Source organism: Microtus ochrogaster, chromosome 8 (assembly GCF_000317375.1).
Source record: "Microtus ochrogaster isolate Prairie Vole_2 chromosome 8, MicOch1.0, whole genome shotgun sequence".
Taxonomy (NCBI): Eukaryota; Metazoa; Chordata; class Mammalia; order Rodentia; family Cricetidae; genus Microtus; species Microtus ochrogaster.
In genome coordinates, this window is record NC_022015.1 from 19,205,607 (window position 1) to 19,225,294 (window position 19,688).

The 19,688-nt window shown below is 53.0% G+C and overlaps 2 protein-coding genes across 3 annotated transcripts in view; one reads left to right on the top strand and one right to left on the bottom strand.

Moving 5' to 3' along the window:
* Positions 1–2,241, top strand: part of Rabep2 (rabaptin, RAB GTPase binding effector protein 2) — an 18,826-nt gene extending 16,585 nt beyond the window's left edge. Inside the window, exons 9-13 of the mRNA XM_005351204.2 lie at positions 524–701; positions 792–803; positions 896–951; positions 1,169–1,285; positions 1,656–2,241. Of these exons, the coding sequence (XP_005351261.2) occupies positions 524–701; positions 792–803; positions 896–951; positions 1,169–1,285; positions 1,656–1,757 (465 nt within the window). The 3' untranslated portion in view covers positions 1,758–2,241. The remainder of the gene's footprint in view (positions 1–523; positions 702–791; positions 804–895; positions 952–1,168; positions 1,286–1,655) is intronic.
* A 147-nt stretch (positions 2,242–2,388) lies between these two features.
* On the bottom strand, positions 2,389–19,344 carry Atp2a1 (ATPase sarcoplasmic/endoplasmic reticulum Ca2+ transporting 1). Of its 2 annotated transcripts, XM_005351201.2 has the most exons (22): positions 19,227–19,344; positions 18,909–18,926; positions 18,465–18,547; positions 17,043–17,147; positions 15,849–15,987; positions 14,204–14,284; positions 13,428–13,513; positions 12,945–13,242; positions 12,641–12,807; positions 9,109–9,197; positions 8,776–8,878; positions 8,431–8,562; positions 6,393–6,518; positions 6,074–6,292; positions 4,826–5,161; positions 4,487–4,707; positions 4,188–4,390; positions 3,900–3,985; positions 3,686–3,819; positions 3,426–3,543; positions 3,159–3,276; positions 2,389–2,445 (listed from the first exon to the last, which is right to left on the bottom strand). In XM_005351201.2, the coding sequence occupies exons 1-22, from the start codon at positions 19,342–19,344 to the stop codon at positions 2,420–2,422; spliced, it is 3,006 nt and encodes a 1,001-aa protein (XP_005351258.1). In that variant the 3' UTR covers positions 2,389–2,419. The 2 variants fall into 2 exon arrangements, with proteins under 2 accessions (XP_005351258.1, XP_026637431.1); XM_026781630.1 differs by lacking the exon at positions 2,389–2,445 and having other exon boundaries at positions 2,965–3,276.
* Between the last annotated feature and the right edge of the window lie 344 nt (positions 19,345–19,688).

The window sequence follows — 19,688 nt, forward strand, 5'->3', positions numbered from 1 at the left end:
GCCTGTCCTGGAACTAGCTCTGTAGACCAGGCTGGTCTCGAACTCACAGAGATCCGCCTGCCGCTGCCTCCCCAGTGCTGGGATTAAAGGCGTGCGTCACCACCACCCGGCTCCACCCTCGGTTTTTATACAGCACTGGAGATCAAACCTCGGGCTTATGCCTGCTAGGTGAGCACCCATCAACTGAGCCAGACCCCCCCAGCCCTCTCCCTGCTCTCCTTTTATTGTAGTTTTCATCATGTACATAATGGAGAACTTGAGTTGATTGGAAGCTTATAGGTATTCTGGAACTTTCCACAGTTGTTGGAAGTCCTCCGTAGCATGGGCAGTCTGATCTCCCATTTCTTCATCTCACTGTATCTCTGCAGCTTGCTCACCGCTCTGATTGTGGTGTTTGGCTCCTCCCTCCTGTCCCTACACTGTGGTGTTTGGCTCCTCCCTCCTGTCCCTACACTCTCCATACAGCCAGCCGTCCCTGCCGTCCTCTCTGCCCTTTGCCCAGCAGACCCCTCGTGTCTTGCAGGAGCTTCATCTGCTGGTGCGGCAAACGCGGCAACAGGCGCAAGCCAGGCAACAGGCACAGGAGCATGAGGCCGAGCGCCTGCGCATTGAAATCGTGAAGCTGCGGGAGGCGCTAGATGAGGAGACAGCAGCCAGGGCCAGCCTGGAGGGACAGCTGAGGGTGCAACGAGAAGAGACAGGTAGGGTCCCCTGAGTCAGGCAGGCATGGGCGTCAGGAGGTACAGTGGAGATCCAGCTTTGACCCCTCTCTCTCTGTCTTACCCCCGCAGATGTGCTACAGGGTGAGTAAGGGTCAACGCCTTGTGGAGGGCTGCGCCAGCAGGGCTGGGACCACTGAGCCTGACTTCAGTCTCCCTGCTCCTTGACTTCCCAGCCTCCCTGTGCAGCCTGAGGACTGAGACAGAGCGGGTCCAGCAAGAGCAGCGCAAGGTGAGTGGCACCCGGTGCCATGGCTTGGCTAATGCAGCTGTGTGGTTATGCCACCCTCACAGCCTTCCTATCTCCCTCAGACCAGGAAGCCCAGAGGAGGCCAGAGTCTGGTGGTATTGAAGGGACACCAGTGAGGGTCATCCCGTGGCTCTGGCCATCCACCCTCTCGCTTAGCCAAAGAGGAGTCAGGCCCCAGCTCCGCATCTTGTCCCTGCAGGCCCAGCTCACAGACCTCCTCTCTGAGCAGAGGGCTAAGGCACTGCGGCTGCAAGCCGAGCTGGAGACCAGTGAACAGGTGCAAAGGGACTTTGTACGGCTATCCCAGGCCCTACAGGTATGTCCTGGCCTTTCCTACCTGGTTGGTTTGGCTATGGGTGACTTGTCCTGGGTCTCACAAAGGCAGCCCCCAATTAGGAGAGGTCCTTTTTCTAGACCTGGCGTGATCTTTCCCCCTAAGCTGTTGCTCAAAAACATGGAAGCTCTCTTGCACACCTCAGCTGCATGACAGCTTCATGTTGTCAGTCACATGAATGGCCAACAATACCCAGACTTCCTCAGGCCAAGCTCCCTGGGTGGGACCTGTTCTTTCCCTTGACCCCATCTGAACACATTGCCTCTGCAGAGCTGACCCCTGAGAGGCTGGCTGGTCAGCCAGGGGCTGTTTCCTTGGTGGGGCTTCCCATATCTCCCACCCAACCACACAGGTACGCCTGGAGCGGATTCGCCAAGCGGAAACTCTGGAGCAAGTGCACAGCATCCTGGATGAGGCACCCCTCAGGGATATCAAGGACATCAAGGACTCCTGAGGGGCCAGGCGAGAAGCTTCCCTGCTGGGGAAGCCGCCTCTTTTTCTACCAGAACTGTCAGACAAGGACAGGTCTCAGAATGGAGCCCACCCACTCCAGGTCTGGATGGTGGTGTTACCAGGGCCGCTACTTCCAGCCATGGTGGCTGGACCTGCTCTCAGGGATGACACCTGGATGAGGGTCCCAAGCCTCCTTCCAGAACCAAAGTACAGGCTTAGCCCTGTAGCTTTCAGGCTACCATGCTGCCTCATGGATCCTGCCTTTCCGCCCTGCCACCTCCAGCCAGAAGCCCGTCCGGGTCTGAGGCACGCTTAGCTTGTGGCTAGACGCTGTTGTCATCAGCGGATTCCTCACTCAGAGACCCTGGGACACGCAGCTGCTTTCTGGACTGTACGACACTAAGGTATCTGTCCACAGGCACCGGAAATATACAGAGGCAAGGGCAGACTTTTCTGTCATTTATTTTGAATAAATAGGCAGCGCGGCTCGGTCAGCCGCCTTGTCCCTGCAAGCCCCGTGAGGCTGGGAGGGGAGTTACAAGGTTCAGAGGGTCAGGGAACTTAGTTTATAAACAGAATTGGGGGAAGAAAAAGGGTCTGTGTCTCAGCTCTGGCTGAAGATGCATTGCTATGAGGGTGGGGGCGGCAGGGCGAAAGGGCTGTTTACTTCCTTCTTTCATCTTCTGGATCTGGAAGAAGAAAGGAAGGGGATGGAGCAGGTGTGCACACGAGGGGGAGCTGCGTCTCCTTGTGCCTTGTGTCTCTCCATCACACTCACCTGGAGGGACCTGTGGCCCCCTTCCCTACTCACCTGTGTGTGCCAGACCCTAGCCCGCCCCCAGCCACCACCACCCCAGCAGCAGAGACAGCCAGCGCAACGCAGCGCAGCCTAGCAGACTGGAAGGCCAGGATGCAGCCTCACAGCTGCCAGTGCCCACAGGAAGGGCATGGCCCTCCTGTGGAAGCGGGCAGTGGCAACAGCAGCAGTGGCTCCAGGGAGAGCTGTGAGCACAAGTGACCGCAGGGGTGCGCGTGGGCTGGTGGGCGAGCGGCAGGGTACAGCAGCTGGGGCAAGGTGTGTAGGGAAATACCTGTGACACGTTCAAAGACATGGAGGAGGGGGACGGTTATCCTATGGCCAGAGAGGACAGAGAGAGGCCGTTATCAAGGGGGAAGGAGGCCCACGGGGCCAGAGGGCTGAGCAGGCTGGGGGAAAACCCTGCCAGTCATGGAATGGGACAGAGCTTGGGCTGCCCTCCCTGGGGACATTGGTCCTGCCAGGGCCTAAGAGAACTTACCCACCTGCAAAGGAAGAAGGTGTGAGGTGTGGCACGTATTCGCAGCGCAAGAGGGCAGGGGCTCTGCTCAGGACTGGGTACCAGGGAAAAGGGGTGTCTCTTACCCTCCAGATAGTTCCGAGCAATGAACTTGAGAAGCTCGTCTAGCCCGATGACTGGAAGTGAGATCTTGAGGACCATGAGCCACTGGGTAAAGTCCAGGGCCCGGAGCTTGAAGATCATCTGGGGTGGAGACAACAGTCATCAGGAAAGACAAAGGGTTTTCTCAGAAAGAAAAGAAGAGCCAGGATGCTGTGAACTGCCCTCCTCTATGGTCACAAGTTCTGCTTGGGCTCCCTAGAGTCGGGGAGGGGTGGTAACAGAAGGCTCACCGGCAGGGGGTCAACATAGAGGATGAGAAAGTGGAGGGACATGGACAGGCAGATGGAACCCAGCAGCCAGATGTTCACCCAGGGTGGCATCCGCAGCAGGGACTGGTTCTCAGACAGGCTGTGGCAAAGGCCAGGCACATGGAAGGACAGGGATACACAGAAAGATGTGGTGAGGCAGAGTGGCGGGAGAAGAGAGGTGGAGGGCAAGAGAACAGCCTCGGGAAGGCGTAGCAGGGTCCACCCAAGTGGACAGGACCTACCTGTTGAGAGCATTGCACATTTCAATAGTCACCAACACCGACAGGGCCATGGTCATGGGCTCAGGGGCCTCGAAGACTTCACAGTCCAGGCCGTCGAATTCAGGGTTGTGCTCAGTGCACTGCATGAAGTGAGTCTGTAAAGGAAGAGACAGAAGTCTGAGATCCACAACAGCCTTCAGGATGCCTCCCAGTCCCCACCGCTCCATCTTCCTACCAGCTGGTGGTAGGTGACGTGAGGCCCATCGTCTGCATATAAGAACCACCAGGCAGCTGCTCCCACAGTGGCTGCACCCACATAGCCTGTGTTGGGGAGAAGAGGGGGGCTGGGGTCAGGGCTGAGGAGGTAGGAGGTATCAGGCGGGCCTTACACAGCTGGAGACTGTGTAAGAGGTGCTGGCTAAGGAAGGGGCTCCTTTGAGCAGCTTGACTTGGGAGAAGCTGGGATCAGGGACAAGGTCAGTCCCAAGGGCTCAGAAGGGTTGTTGAGTCCCTTCCTGCTCACCCCCAATTGCCATGTAGCGGAAGAAGAGCCAGCCGCTGATGAGAGGCTCCTTGGGACTCCTGGGGGGACGGTCCATGATGTCCAGGTCAGGTGGGTTGAAGCCCAGAGCAGTAGCAGGGAGCCCATCGGTCACCAGGTTCACCCATAGCAGCTGCACAGGGATCAGGGCCTCAGGCAGCCCCAGGGCGGCTGTCAGGAAGATGCTGCCAGAGGAAGGAGGTCATACGTTGGTCCTGCTCCAAGTCCCATGATCGTCCCTTTCAGCCCTGTTTTTCTGGATGCCCGCCCCTGCTACTTACCAGACCACCTCGCCCACGTTGGAGGAAATGAGGTAGCGGATGAACTGCTTCATGTTGTTGTAGATGGCGCGGCCCTCCTCCACAGCAGCCACGATGGTGGAGAAGTTATCATCAGCCAGCACCATCTCGGAGGCTGTCTTAGCCACAGCAGTTCCAGAGCCCATGGCAATGCCAATCTCAGCCTTTTTCAGGGCAGGGGCATCATTGACACCATCCCCTGTCTGAAGGCGAAAGAAGGAGAGAAACTCAAAATTCCAGACACCTTATGTTCCCCTCCCTAAGACTCCATGCATGAGGACACTCGAAGCTTTGGCCCAGACAGCCTCTGAAACTTCTTACCATGGCTGTGATCTCATCATAGGACTGCAGGTACTCCACAATCTTGGACTTGTGTGACGGCTCCACACGGGCGAAGCAGCAGGCACGTCTGCAGGCTTCCCGCTGCTCAGCCAGGGGCAGATCGTCAAACTCACGGCCAGTGTAGGCACGGTCTGTCACCTCCTCGTTCTCCGAAAAGATGCCAATTCGTCGGCAGATGGCAATGGCTGTCCCCTTGTTGTCCCCGGTGATCATGATCACTCGGATCCCAGCATCGCGGCACAGCTGGATAGAGCCTGTGACTTCCTTGCGGGGTGGATCCAGCATGCCCACAACACCAACAAATGTCAGGTCCATCTGGAAAAGGAGGTAACAGGACAAAGAGGTATTGAGGACAAACAGGAGGAAGTTCAGAGGGAGATAGGCAGCAACGCTGAGAAAACCAGAGCATGCTGCCTTGAGGCCTGGTGTTAAGACATCAGCAGGGCCTTGGAAGCACAGGCAGGAGACATTTCTCCTTCCTTAACTCCTGCCTATCCTGGCAATGCCAAGGCCTGCTGCAAAAAGGAGAGCTGAAGCTGGGCATGGTTGGTAACCTGTGATTCCAGCGCCCAGGAGGTAAAGAGAAGATCATGAGTGAGTTCAGGGCCAGGCTACATAAGAAGACACTGTCTCACGAAGAAAAGAGGAGGACAAGAAAAGAAAAAGAAAAACTACATGGTAGCATCTCGTTTTAGCAAACCTGTGGCTGGCTCATCACTCTGAGCACATCCCCCGTAGCTGGCAGGCCAGAGTCTCCACCCCACCCCCATAAATGCAGACAGTGAGCTTTTGGGGTTGTTGAGGGTCCACAGCAAGAGGGAAGCCTGTATTGGGAAGTGCATCCATTGCCTGAAACACTGCACAGGTGACAAAGAGTCCCCTCTGGTAAGTACCAGCTCCGCTCCACAGAGCACAGTTAACACGGGCTGTGGCTGCCCTGGGTGCCCGTCCCAGCCCCTCACAAAGACAGTACTGGGCTAAGTGGTTCTCTTCTCTTGACTTCTGTTTTCGCGGTTGCTTGTGTGGTGGAGGCTGGCCTACCTCCATCTCCTGAGGACTGGGTTAGATCCGATTCATAAAACTGTCACACCTTAGTGTCCCGTGAGCTGGGGATTCATAGTACACAACTATCGACTAGATGCGGGATGGTGGCAGGGAAGACGGAGCCATCGGGAAACCCGCCTCGACACAATTCCCCAAAACGAAAAGAGACCTTTGCCAGCTCACCTCATACTCCATGAACTTGGCTGAGTCATCTAGAACCATCTCCTCTCGTTTAGGGGGGGTGTCCCGGGTGGCTAGGGCCAGGCAGCGTAGGGTGTCCCGACCGGTCCCCCACTCCTTGATCACTGACATGATCTTTTCCTTCACCGGGCCTGTCAGTGGCACACGGGTTGTGCCAACACGCACATAGTTACAGCGGTCGATGACCCCCTCAGGGGCACCCTAGAAAACCAGAACAGCATGAGAGACCCTTGCTGCCTTCTCGAATACAGAGGGCAGGCACAGGAAAGAGCCGCAACGTTAGAGAGAGAAGGCTTCTGACCTTGACAAACATCTTGTTTCCTACAGCAGCCCGAGAAGACTTAGCTGGGGAACAGTAAACAGACATAGACTTCCTGTCGCGGGAGAATTCCAGGGTGAATTCCTTCTTCATCAGTTGGCGGATCACCTGGGAGGTAAAGACCAGACCCCTTTAAAACAGTCGGAAAGGATCTGGATGTCAGAGTAGAGACTGTCAGAGTAGAGACTACAGCAAAGCCTGGTACCCACGTGACAAACAGAAACTCCAGAGCTGGTGTGCTCCACTGCCACCGTGGGCCATTGGATTTTCAGTTTTGTAGTACTGAGGATACAACTCATGGCTCTCACATGCTAGGCAAGTGCTCAACTACCAAGCCACACAAAGTTCAGGCGTCCAGTTTAAAGCACAACAGAAACAGAGTGGCCTTGCATGCTGCTACCCAATAGAACCCTCGGGGACCGAAGAAATGTGGTGCCCGTGGGAAACAGCCAGTATGACCAAGGCTCTTTTTGAAACAGGGTCTCTCGCTATAGTTCAGGTTGGTGTTGAGCTTACAGTAATTCTCCTGCCTCTGCTTCTCAAGTACCTCTAATTTGAATATAAATAACACATAGCCTAGTGCCCAGCATGCAGTGAAAAATAAATGAGAGCCACAGCCAAGATGAGCTATGCCTGTAATCCCAGCACTTGCAGACTAACGCTGGAGCACTGCCGTGAGCTCAAGACCAGTCTGGGCTGTGCACAAGGCTTTATCCCAAAAAAAGAGGAGGAGAAGGAGAAGAAGAGCCTTTATTTACCAACTACACTGTGGATGGGACCGAGGCTTTACTTAGTGGTAAAGCACAAACCTAGCATGTGAGGGGCTGGGGCTCAGTCCCAGCACTATATACAAATAAACCTAAGAGCTAGGGGGGTGGCAGTGAAAGAGCATTTGCCCAGCAGGCGTGAAGCTTCAAAATCAATCCTTAACACTGAAAAAAAAATTAGTTTTACCTTTTATTATTAAATAAAGCAGATGCTCAGTGGGTAAAAGCACTTGCCACGCAAACCTGATGACCATACAAGCCTGAGTTTGATTCTGAAACCCATGATGAAAAACAAGAACCAACTCCCCCCACCCCAAAAAAAGAACCAACTCCCCAAAGTTCTCTGACATCCACATACAGTACACTCAGCGCCCAATTACACATCACACGCCCTCACCACACACAAAGACATAATAAACAAAGCAGCAGTGTGTAGTTTGCACATACAGAGAGGAAAAATTTAAAGAAGCAATAAAAAAAAATTTAAGCCAGGCGGTGGTGCCACACGCCTTTAATCCCAACACTCAGGAGTCAGAGGCAGGCGGATTTCTGTGAGTTCAAGGCCAGCCTGGTCTACAAGAGCTAGTTCCAAGACAGGCTCCAAAGCTACAGAGAAACCCTGTCTTGAGAAAAAAAAAAAAAGAAAGAAAAGAAAAGAAAAGAAAAAAAAGAAAGAAAGAAATATTTGTGTAGCACATGTAAGTTTCTGGGCTGCACTTCCTATAGGAAGAGATGAAGGAAAGCCAGCCATGATGGTACACACTGTTAATGTCAGCAGTGGGGAAACCGAGGCAGCAGGATGTCGAGAAAGAGCGATATAAGTAACTAATACTCAGAAACCAAGAGGTGTTCACAGCTAGAGCCCACTGAGTGGCAGCGCTGGCTTTGTCCCCCAGAGAAGACCTCATCTCGTGGGATCAATGGCTGCACAGTCCAGACCCCCCAACAAGACCTGAGATCTGATGGAAACCAAAGCACTATAGCTAAACTCAGGGCCAACCCTGCAGGCGACACCATGGTTTCTGTTCAGCTCTGCCCAACCTTGGGTCACAAAAGAAAGTGCCTCCCACGATATTATGGCCGGACAACAGAAACCATATCACTATGGAGAGAAGGAGTTTTACCAGCATTCAGCCTGGCTTGGAAAAGCTGTGGGTGAAGCCAGCGCCTACCTAGTTGGGGTCCCTGCACAAACACAAGGCTCTGTCTGGCTGGATCTGGGTTCCAGGCCTGCGGAGGGCACCCCAACTCACCGAGTTGCAGGCATTAGCCCGCTCCACTTTCGAGAGGCTTCTCACTTCAGTGTTGAACACATTCATCTTCTCCACCAAGGTAGTGAGGGCTGTCTCCGTGGCCTCGCCTACCTTCTCATAAACACCTTTGGTCTAAAATAAACAGAGGAGGATGAGGAAGTGTGTCCTGGATCTCCCGTCCTCACCCAACACCCCCATCTTCATCTGGATGGAACAAGAAGAAGCCAACTGCTTCCTTCCCTCAAATGTATGTTCGCTTCCTAAGACCCCTTCCTCCTGGAATGCCCAGGAAGCACAGACCGAGCCACAGGAATAGAAGGGGTGACTTTGTGGGTGGAAGGTTACCTCATTAAAGTCCAAGGAGGAGTCATTGCAGAGGGCACAGATGGTGGCCAGCTCCACCAGCCCATCATACTGCCCTGCTCGGATTGGCTTATCATTCTTCAAACTGGCAGCAAGGTAGGAAGGAAGGCAGGAGAGAAACGGTGGAGAACAGAATGTGAGATGCAGACAGCACAGAGAGACAGACAGGTATCGGAAAGGAGAGGAGATGGCTATGAACTTGGAAGATTGGATGGAGAGAACAGGTTGGGAAAGAAGGGAGTGAAAAGGAAGGGGGGACTTGCAGGAGATCCCAAGTGAGGGAGGTGGGGGTACGCACACTCCTGGATGACTTACACCTCTCCTTCAGGAGCATACGTGGAGCCAGTGATGGAGAACTCATTCAGCGAGCAGACATCCCCATCCACCCGGTCAATGATGAACATCTGTGGGGGAGAAGGACCACACGATGATATTGCACATCCACATCCCTGAGAGCAGGCGTCCTCAAGTTCAGACTAAGCTAATGCCCCAGCACTATCCCCCCTCCCCCCCAGTTCTCTTCTTGACCTGTGCTGGTCCCTGTCACTCCAGGGTTTTACAGTGATTCCATGTTCCTTATCAGCCTTACAAAACATTTATTGAGGGCTATGCTAGGCTTTCTCCAGATCAGTTCACAGATGTGTACAGCAGGGTGTGGTGGGGACTGGGGCCAATGAACCCGTGAGCAGCGGCTCCATCTTCAGCTCCAGCAATGGTGCTGCAGCTTCCTGACTCCTTTTCCTATGACATTGTCATTTTTATAAGGAGACAGGAGCCACGTCCTGCAAGACTGTGTTCTGGCTGTGAAGCCTGTGTGTTAGAGAAAAGCGAAGGACATGATGCTCAGGACAGCGACTCACTCTGCCTACACAGTTCACTTCATCTCGATACCACCTCAAATTCTTTGTTCTTCTGAGTGTCATTTTTCAATTTTTATTCATTTACTTATTTTTGTTCAATTTTTTTGGGGGGGTGGGGTTTTTTTTTGTTTGTTTGGTTTTTGGTTTTTTTTTGGTTTTGTTTTTGGTTTTTCAACACAGGGTATCCAGTGTAGCCATGGCTGTCCTGGCTCTGTTCCAGGTCAGCCTCGAACTCAGAACTCAGAGATCCGCCTGCTTCTGTCTCCCACAAGCTGGGATTAGAGGCATGTGCCACCACTGCCCAGCATTCACTTACTTTTGGAAACAAGATCTCACTATGGGGCCCAGGCTCTCCTGGAACTCACAAGGCTGGTTTTAAACTCCTGGCAATCCTCCTGTGTCAGGCATGATTACTTACACCAGGCTTTGATCCATTCAATCATTCATTCCTCTGGTGCTGGAGCTAAGACAGGGCCTCGTGCATGCTAGGCTAGCGCTCTGCCACTGAGCTGTGTCTTCAGCCCGACAGAAAAGTCATTCTATATTAAAGTCACAATATTCCACAGAACTCTGCTTAGGACAGGTAGGACCATCAGTGGCTAAAACCTAAAAGAGCCCGGGAAGCTAAGCACGGTAGCATAGGTCTGCAATCACAGCTCTTGAAAGTTGGAGGCAAGAGAATCAGGAGTTCAATGCCAGCCTCAGCCTGGACTACATGAGAGAGAGGTAGACATTCTTAGAGGACAAATAAATAAATAAATAATTAAAAAATTCAAATAGGTCTCTTTTTTTTCCTGACATGTAGCATTTCCTTCTAGTTATGAACACAGTGGACAGATCACATCAGAATTAGGACCACCTGTGGTACAGGCCTGTAGGCCCAGCTATTGGGGGCCAAAAGTGGGAGGATCACTTGAGACCAGCAGGTCAAGACAACCTTGGAAGACAAACCAACCCCAAGTGATTCTGATGGAATGCTGGCATCTACAAAACTTAATTCAGCCATTTCTCCTTAAAAACAACATGAAAAAAATCTAAAAAAAAAAAAAAAAAAAAAACCTCTAAACCCAGGCTGTGGCTTTATAGGACAGAACCACAGACACCTGTCTGTCACCCTGGCTTTCCTGAGTCCTCATACTGGGTAGCACTCAGACACTAGACCCACTGCAGGGGCTTGTTCTGAATAAAGAAACAGATAGTGCTAAATTAAAAATATTTTGATAGCTGTATTTCAATCTTATCTGTTTTTCCAGTTTTAATAAAGAATACTGGCTGGGTATGATGACATACACCTTTAGTCCCAGCACTCAGGAGGCAGAGGCAGGAAAGCTCTGTGAGTCTGAGGCCAGCCTGGACCACAGAGCAAATTCCAGGCCAGCCAAGGCCACATAAAGAGACCCTGCCTTGAAAAAGGGAAGGGCTGGCTGGCTGTTTAGGGGTCAGTTAAGTGGCTCAGCGGGTAGAGGCACTTGCCACCAAGCCAGATGACCTGAGTTCAATCCCCGAAACGTGCATGGTGAGAGGAGACAATGAATACACACTCACTCTCTCTGAAATAAATAATAAATACTTTTAAACTTCCTAAAGAGATGCTGTTCAGGACCAGTACAGCCAGGCTGGCTGGCCCCGTCATCCCCGTCATGAAGTGGCCACTCGTGGAGTATGAGCCACACAACAGAAGCTACAGAGCCGTGGGTTCTTGAGTTTGGTACTCAATTCTGCTACTAATTTTTTTTTTTTTTGGCAAAATCTCACAGTTCCTTGAACTCCTCAGTGGAAGTAATCTTTGTATCCCAACTTCCCAAGTAGTTGAGACTCCAGACTCCATGAGGCAGGGCCTCGTTGGCCTTAAAGTACACAGCCAAGACAGGCCTCACATAATGTTCCCATCTTCACCTCTTGAGTACTAGGATAACAGACAGACACCACTATGTTTGGCTCCACTGTTTATAAACTTGGTATCTTTTGGTAAACCCCTAAATCTCCCTAAGCCTTGGTTTACTTTCTGGAAAGGTGAGGTTAAAGAGAAATGTCCCTGAATTGGCTAGTGTAGAGGATCAGAGAGAAACACAGCCCAGGGGTGAGGACTGGGATGTTCCTGTTGTCATCATTGTTGTTGTTGACCTGACACAATTAGAGTTACCTGGGAAGAGAGACTGCCTCCTTCAGATTAGCATAGGGACATTTTCTCAACTAATGATTGATGTGCAAAGGCCTAAGCCACCATAGGCAGGTGATCCTGGGCTATGCCAGGCAGTGGTGGTGTCACCTTTAATCCCAGCACTCAGAAGACGGAGGCAGGTGGATCTCTGTGAGTTCAAGGCCAGCCTGGTCTATGGAGCAAGTTCCAGGACAGGCTCCAAAGCCACAGAGAAACCCTATCTCGAAAAAAAATCAAAGAAAAAAAAAGGGAAAAGAGAGAGAGACAGAAACAGAGAGAGAGAGAGAGAGAGAGAGAGAGAGAGAGAGAGAGAGAGAGAGAGGAGAGAGAGAGAGAGAGAGAGAGCAGACTAAGCAAAACAGAGGGAGCAAGCCAGTAAGCAGCCTTCCTCTGCTCCTCCATGGTCTTTGCTTCAGGCTCCTTAGCTTGAGTTTCTGCCTTGGCTTCCCTCAGTGATGGACTGAAGCTACAGAGGAAACGAAGCGTCTCCTCCCAGAGTTGCTTTTGGTCATGCTGTTTATCAGGGCAACAGAAGCAGGCTGGCAAGCTGCTTCCTCCATGGTTCCGGTCTCTGATCCTGCTTGAGTTCCTGTCCTGGCTTCCCTCACTGATGGACGGTGATAGGGACACACCAGCCAACTCAACCCTCTCCTCCCCAAGGTGGTTTTAGCGAGGGTTTTATGACAGAAAGAGAAAGCAAACTAACATGGCTCTTGGCTTGATCTAAGGGTGGCACTCAATCTCCCTTAGAGTAGTTCCCAGGCCACACCAGTACAGAAGCCGGTCTTCAGAGGGCTCCTATCGCCCCGCCTGTGCGTCTCCTCACCTTGCAGACCGACATCTGGTTGGTGGTGAGGGTCCCTGTTTTGTCAGAACAGATGACAGAGGTACAGCCCAGGGTCTCCACAGAGGGCAAGCTCCTCACGATGGCGTTCTTCTTTGCCATCCGGCGGGTACCCAAGGCCAAGCAGGTGGTGATGACAGCAGGAAGCCCTATGGGGATAGAGCTGGTGTAAGCAAACCAGGAGGAGGGAGACCTAGTGTGGCTGCTACATCACAGCCACCAAAGCTATCCGGACCTTCTCCAAGGCCCATCATTGTTACTTTATCTTGAAACATTGTTGCCTTACCTTCTGGGATGGCTGCCACAGCCAAAGCCACAGCAATCTTGAAGTAGTAAATGGCCCCCCGGAACCAGGAGCCCCCATGGACAGGGTCGTTGAAGTGACCAATGTTGATAAGCCAGACAGCCACACAGATGAGGGAGATGACCTTGGACAGCTGCTCCCCGAACTCATCAAGCTTCTGCTGCAGCGGGGTCTTGTCCTGCTCAGTAGCAGCCATCTGGTCTCGGATCTTGCCAATCTCAGTACTCACACCAGTGGTGGCCACAATGCCCACGGCCTTGCCGGCTGCAATGTTGGTACCCTGGGAAGGTGAGGAAGGAGCAGGGTCAGGCAAGAGATGTTCCTTATGCCACAGGCTAGGGGCCTCATCTCTTCTTCCGCTGCCATGATTCCCTCCACACCCAGCTCCTCTGGCTGATCATGTGACTGCTTACTGAGAAGTGGCTATGTGACTGCTTACTGAGAAGTGGTCATGTGACTGCTTACTGAGAAGAGCATGTTCTTCTTGTCCTGGTTGACGGCTCGGGGGTCAGGGACAGGATCTGTGTGCTTGATGACAGATACAGACTCCCCTATGGAGGAAGGACCAGAGCGTTTTCAGATGACATCATGTCTCTGTCCCTAACATTCTGACAGTCCGCGATCAGCGCACAAACACTCTGGCAGTCTTTCCTCTAGAGGAAGGAGACTGGGCAAGTGGGAAGTCCATTGCCTCTAGAGTTAAAAGACACCGACCAGGCCTAGTGTGTGACTTCGATCGCTTCACTTCCATCTGTCCCCCATGTCCCGGTGAAAAGCAAACAAACCAGCGGCTGTGAGGCATTTATCACCTGCACAGCCCATTCCTGAGGGCCGACCAGTGGGGAGTCCTCACCCAGGACAGAGGCTTAGGCCCTCCTGCTGTGGGTCCAGTTTACACTGTCTCCCTCCCAGAGTTTAAAGGGTCCAAAGCCCCCACCCTATCTTAGAATCCCTCATTTGAGGACTTCTCAGGATGCTGGAGAGGACAGGACAATTTGCGGTAGGGGGTGAGTTCTTGTGTCCACGCAGAAGGTGTAGGGCAAAGACTATACGGAAATAGTCACAGACATCCTCTCTCATGCCCCTTGTGACAGAATGAAGACCGAGCCACACAGATGGTGCTACCTCAGAACTAAAGAGAGGCCCTACTGCAGATGCCCTTCTTCATCCACTGGAAACCTTCCCTCTGGATGCCAGTCTGGCTCCTCCCTCGCTATGCCTTCCCATCTGCGCCAGCCTACCTGTCAAGATGGACTGGTCGACCCGGAGGGTAGTGGATTTGATGGAGAGGATGCGGATATCTGCCGGGACTTTGTCCCCCACTGTAGAGAGAGGAGCAAGCTCAGCGGGGAATGGAGCTTCCTTCCTTCCTTCCTCCCCAGTCTCTCCCTCCCTCACACCATCCATCCTTCAGTCCCTACAGTATTTGGCTGCTCATAGACCTTCAGCACAAGACTCCCCACTCCGTCCCCACCCCAGAGATACTATCCTGGTGTTCCCCCACTAAATGCTTCTCTTCCCACTGGCTGCAAGCCTGCGAAGGGAGGCTCCCAAGATCCCTGTAGTGTAGCGTGTGCTCATTAAAAGGTATTCTTGGTAACTGAGATGAAAACTGGGGACAAGCCAGCTAAAACTGAGAAAGGGAAACAAGAGAAAGGTAAAGAAGGACACAGAATGATGTAACTCAGAGAAAAAGAGGGTGACTGGGAGGATCGGAGAGCAAGGTGGATGCTGGGAAAATCCAGGCCAAGGGAGACCAGAATGGTAGGGAGGAAGTGTGAGGGCGCATTCCTGACCGTGGGAAGTGGGAAGTCAGACTGTGAAAGCACCCTGGCAGGGGCTGAGGAAGACATTCTGCCAGACTAGAGACCCTTTAGGGGACAGACGCGCACCTCCTCGGGCCTCAGCCTAAAGCCACCTTGGTCTCACGGGTGGAACTGGGGCGAAGTTCACTCGCTTTCCTTTCTCTTGGTTTCTAAGGTCCCTCCGCCAGTACCAGGAAGCAGGAGGAGGGAGGGGGTCAGCAACGGAGTCAGGCAGACACCCTAGTCACCGAAGCCTGAGTGGTATTTATAGACATTCATGGCACTGACCCCAAACTGTCACCATAGCAGGACTGCCCTGGGACGGGGCTATGGGGCCTCCAGCCCACCAGCTCTCCACCCTAGGCTTCTCCTGGTGGTAACATGGTATAGAGGGTGACATGGTACGACATACACATTCACCAAACTAGGTGCCTAAGGAGGTGGAAAGGCCCGCTAGGGGCAAATATAAAAAGCGCTGAAGGGGGCAGAATCCCAGTAATCTTAGCTAGCCAGCCCCACCCCTCCCTGAGTCGGCATTAAGTGTCCCTGAGGGGGCAGGGCCCTCCTTGAGCACCCTCCTCTCTAAGCTGGTGGAGGACTAGGAGTTACCTTACATGGTGGTGGGAGTAGTCGTCCACCCCCCTCCCACTCCACCCCCACTCCCTTCTACTCCCATCCCTTCCCCCTTTGAGAAGCCTCAAGGGCACTAAGGGGTCAAGACTGAAAGCTGACCAAGCTTGTGGTGGGTGGAAGGAGAGGGGAGCCAGGCTCGGGAAGGGGTGGAGATGGGCCATTGGCAGGGATTGGCTTCCACCTGTCGCTTGCAAGTGTTGGCCGAGGGGAGGGGGGACGGGGGTCTGTCTGCTGCCTCAGGGACAGGACTAGCTGTTCCTATTGAGACTCTAACAGGGAGGGGTGCTGTGGCCTGAATGTCCTGGAGTGACCCCTGAGGAGTCTGGGAAGGAGAAGCAAAGACACCACCATCCTCAGAGATCCAGGATCGGGGCTGTCAGGTCCCCTGTTCTCTTCTTGGCCTCAGACCCAAGGCTGCTCCCCTTGAAGCACCCATTCCAGCCCTTACCAGCCACCTCGACGATATCACCAGGGACGATGTCCCTAGCCTTGATCCTTTGCACTGACTTTCGGTCAGCCCGATAGACCTTCCCCATCTCAGGTTCATACTCTTTAAGTGCCTCGATGGCGTTCTCTGCATTCCGTTCCTGAGGAGGACAGCAGACAAGAGTGGAGTCAGAGAGGGAGGAAGGTACTGGACCCGCAGGAGGCTGGTCTGGGTCATGCAGGAAGGGTGAGGGACATGCAGATGGAGGAACCGGAATTGGGATCCTAGCAGAGAGGACATTGCAGAAAAGGCTGGCTCATGCAGGTCCAGCGAGCACTAGGGGTGGCCCGGAGGAACCGTCAGCACAGCAGGGATGTGTCTGTTCTAGAAAACATCGCCAGTGGCTAAAAACAGGGTTTGGACCAAGAAGAAAGGAATTCATAAAAACAAAAACAAAACAACACCAACAACAAAACAAACAAACACAGAAAGCAAGGAACAAGGAAAGTAAACCGGCAACGTCAGAGGAAGAAAGAAATCAAACTAGTATTTATTGAGTGCCTACTATGTGCCATGAACCTTCATGTTCTTTTTCAACTGCATCAAGCCTGAGGAACACAGTTATTAGTCTTGTTTCCTTTTCCTTTTCTCTCTTTTTCTTTTTTTTTTCTTTCTTTCTTCCTTTTTCTTTTCTTTTCAAAATGGACTCACTATGTAGGCCTGCCTGGCCTGGGATTCTCTATGTAGACCAGGCTAGCTTCAAACTCACAGACATCCACCAGGGTCTCCCCTGCAACTGTGGGACTAAAGGCGGTGCATCTGACCTCACCCCCTTTTCATCCTTCCTTCTTGTAGTAGGTTTACAAGTGTGCTCAACCTTGCATAGCTTTTTTTTCCTTTTAAAGACAGAATTTCACACTGTAGTCTAGGCTAGCCTAGGACTCCTGCGTCTGCCTCTGGAGTGCTGTAGGTGTATGCCAGCATACCTAGCTTACTATTTCTAGTTTCCAGGTGAGGAAAAAGGCTGCGGGAATGGAGAATTTCCTCTGGGTCACGCAGTAAACATGAGTTTTTCTGGCTTATTCCCAACTGAATGAGAACACCAGAGGAGTGGGCACACGCCAGGGGAGATGATGGAGGAGGAGGGGATGGGAAGGAGGTCTGGCCCCTTGCCCAGTGCTGAGACCCAAGCGGGGAGAAGGAGTCAGAACTAACCTGCCAAACCCCCACGATAGCATTGGCAATGAGGATCAAGAGAATGACAAAAGGTTCCACAAAGGCGGTGACAGTTTCTTCGCCTTCCTCGAACCAGGCCAGCACCTGAGAGGGAAGGGGGAACCACAAAGGCCCCAAGTGACTAAAGAAAGAAGTGGGAAGGCTTTTGAAGAACGCTGCAGAGCTCAGATGATGTATAGGAGTGTAAGGACTCTGCAGCACTCTGAACACACATTCCCAACCATCCTTGTGATGCTGCGCAAATAGGCAGTGCAGACACACATGCGTGTGCACACACACACACACACACACACACACACACACACACACACACACTAACCGGGAAAGCTTTCAGGTATCCCTGACCAAACTGTTGGCTTGTAAGCAAACCTTCCCAGGACACCCAGGGTCAACTACCCCTTCAGCCATATCCATCCCACAGGGACCCAAGCCCAATAGGAAAATCCCTATGGTCCTCGAAGGGCCCAGCCCACCCACAGCCCTCCCTTAGCAAGGCATGGAAGCTCCAATTTCATGAGAGAACAGGAGGGGAGTAGGGTTACAGGCCTCCAGCACCCACCCCACCCCAGCTGTTGCCACTGCCAGGCAGCAGCCACAGGCAAATGTCAAGGAGCAAATCTGAGGAGAGAGAAGGGAGGATGCCAGCTTAGATGCAAGGGTGCGTGGGGCCTCCATGGATGCTTTTTGCCTCCTAGGCTTTGTTTTCCAGCTAAGATGCTAAAGAAATTCTAAAATGCAAGATGGACTGGGCCGGACCAGTGGGTGACAGGAGCCAGCAGCAGGGGCTGTGAACAATGGAGATGTTCCCAAGGAGATGGGATATAGCAAAGGCTCTGAGGGGTTGGAGACACCAAGAGGTAAGGATGAATCAGGCTGGGTAAAGAGAAGTAGGGACCACGTGCCAGCCCCTAATGGAAGCAGGATGTGGTAAAGTCTGGAGACAGTTGAGGGGTGGGTGTGTAGAGGGTCGAAGGTTACCACTGTACCAGCAACACCTTCCCCACTTCTCCAAGCAAGCCTTTCTTTTGGCCAATCAGCATCACAAGCTGGAGAGGGCGGGGCAGGACTGGAGAAGCAGAGTGAGGACCAACCAGGACAGGCAAGGAGTGCTAGTGGCCCCCACAGTGGATGCTGCATCCCACATCGAAGCTAGGAGCCCTGTGCTTAGGGGGTAACCTGAGCCCTTGAAGCCCTTGAAGCAGGGAGGGTTCGGGTTAGGGAGGGTGGCTTAGCTTCAGTGTTTTGGCTGAGAACGCTCTCAGGGCTTAAAATAAAACTTCTCTGCAGGGGAGGAAGCGAATAAGCACCCCGCCCCCAGTTCCAGCCTGGAAAATAGGGTGTTCAGGGCTTGGCCCAGAGCATCTAGGATGGTCAGAGCCCCCAAATGCCCTCGGCACTCACGAAGGAGATGCAGGCTGCCAGGAGAAGAATCCGCACCAGCAGGTCTTCAAACTGCTCCACCACTAACTCCCACAGGGACTTGCCTGGGGGAGGGCGAGAAGAGAAGTCCCAAGGCTTACAATCTAAAATTGATGAGGGTCTATGGCTCTGGATGGGCTTGGGTCCAGAGTCTAGTCTGCCCTGAACCTCTAGGCTGATCGGCAGCCTCGCTTGATGCGAGAGAAAGATGAAACAGCCAAAAAGGCTCTTCAGATCTGTGGCAATTGTTCAAGGCTGGGAAGTCTCAAGGAAAAAGCATCTGGAGATGTCTGACACTGAGCTCTAGGGAAGAGATCTGCCTTTTGGGTAATGCTGTGGGTCTCAGAAAGAAGAAGGCAGGGAGCTGGGAATGGGGCACACACCAGGGGTGTCGTTTAGCAGGGGCTCAAGGCTCAGATAACTTACCTTCCTCAGCAGGGAGCTCTATTCAGGGGGGAAAAAGAAAAGGACAAATTTAGTAGGGGTTCAGCCCCATGTCCCCCACAGCCAGAACTTCGTGGCTAAGAGACTCAGGCTATCAAAAGGGCATCTGAAGTTCAAGGTCACCCAGTAAAACCTCCCCAAACTCCAGATGGCAAAACTGTTTTCTTTAGTATCCTGCCCCTCCTGCAAGAAGCCAGCAACTGCCCCGCTCATCCATGCAGACTCCGGAGGAAGCAGTTCCCACTAGCGGGGGTGGGAGGGCAGCCATGCTCGCCTCTCCTCTGAGGGTTTAATACTTACCATTGGGGCCGTATTTTTCCAGATGCCGCTTAACTTGGTCTGGGGTAAGGCCTGTGGTCTCGCTCACCCCAAAAAAGGACAAACATTCCTCTGTGGACTTGGAGTGTGCGGCCTCCATTGTGCTCCCTTCTTGGGGCCCAGGGGGCGATGTATTCCTTCTTAGGGGCCTCTCACTGGAGGGGGAACGTCTTCCGTGTGTCCACCTGCCTGTTGATCTGGGCTCCTTCCTTTTTCTCGCCTGCCCCCCCCAGATTCTTCCTCCTTCCACAAAGTTCTGACCCCAGTCCCACTTGCAGCAGCCGGCCACCCCCCCAGCCCCCAGCTGGTCCTTATGAGGGAGTGGGGGGGCCAGGCTCCCCCTTCCCCCAGATCAGGGATTGGCTGGCTGAGACCCCAGCAGGAGGGGTCAGAAGAGAGAGAGATTTCTGCTGACAGAGAAGAACAGTGGGCCTGCAGCCTGGG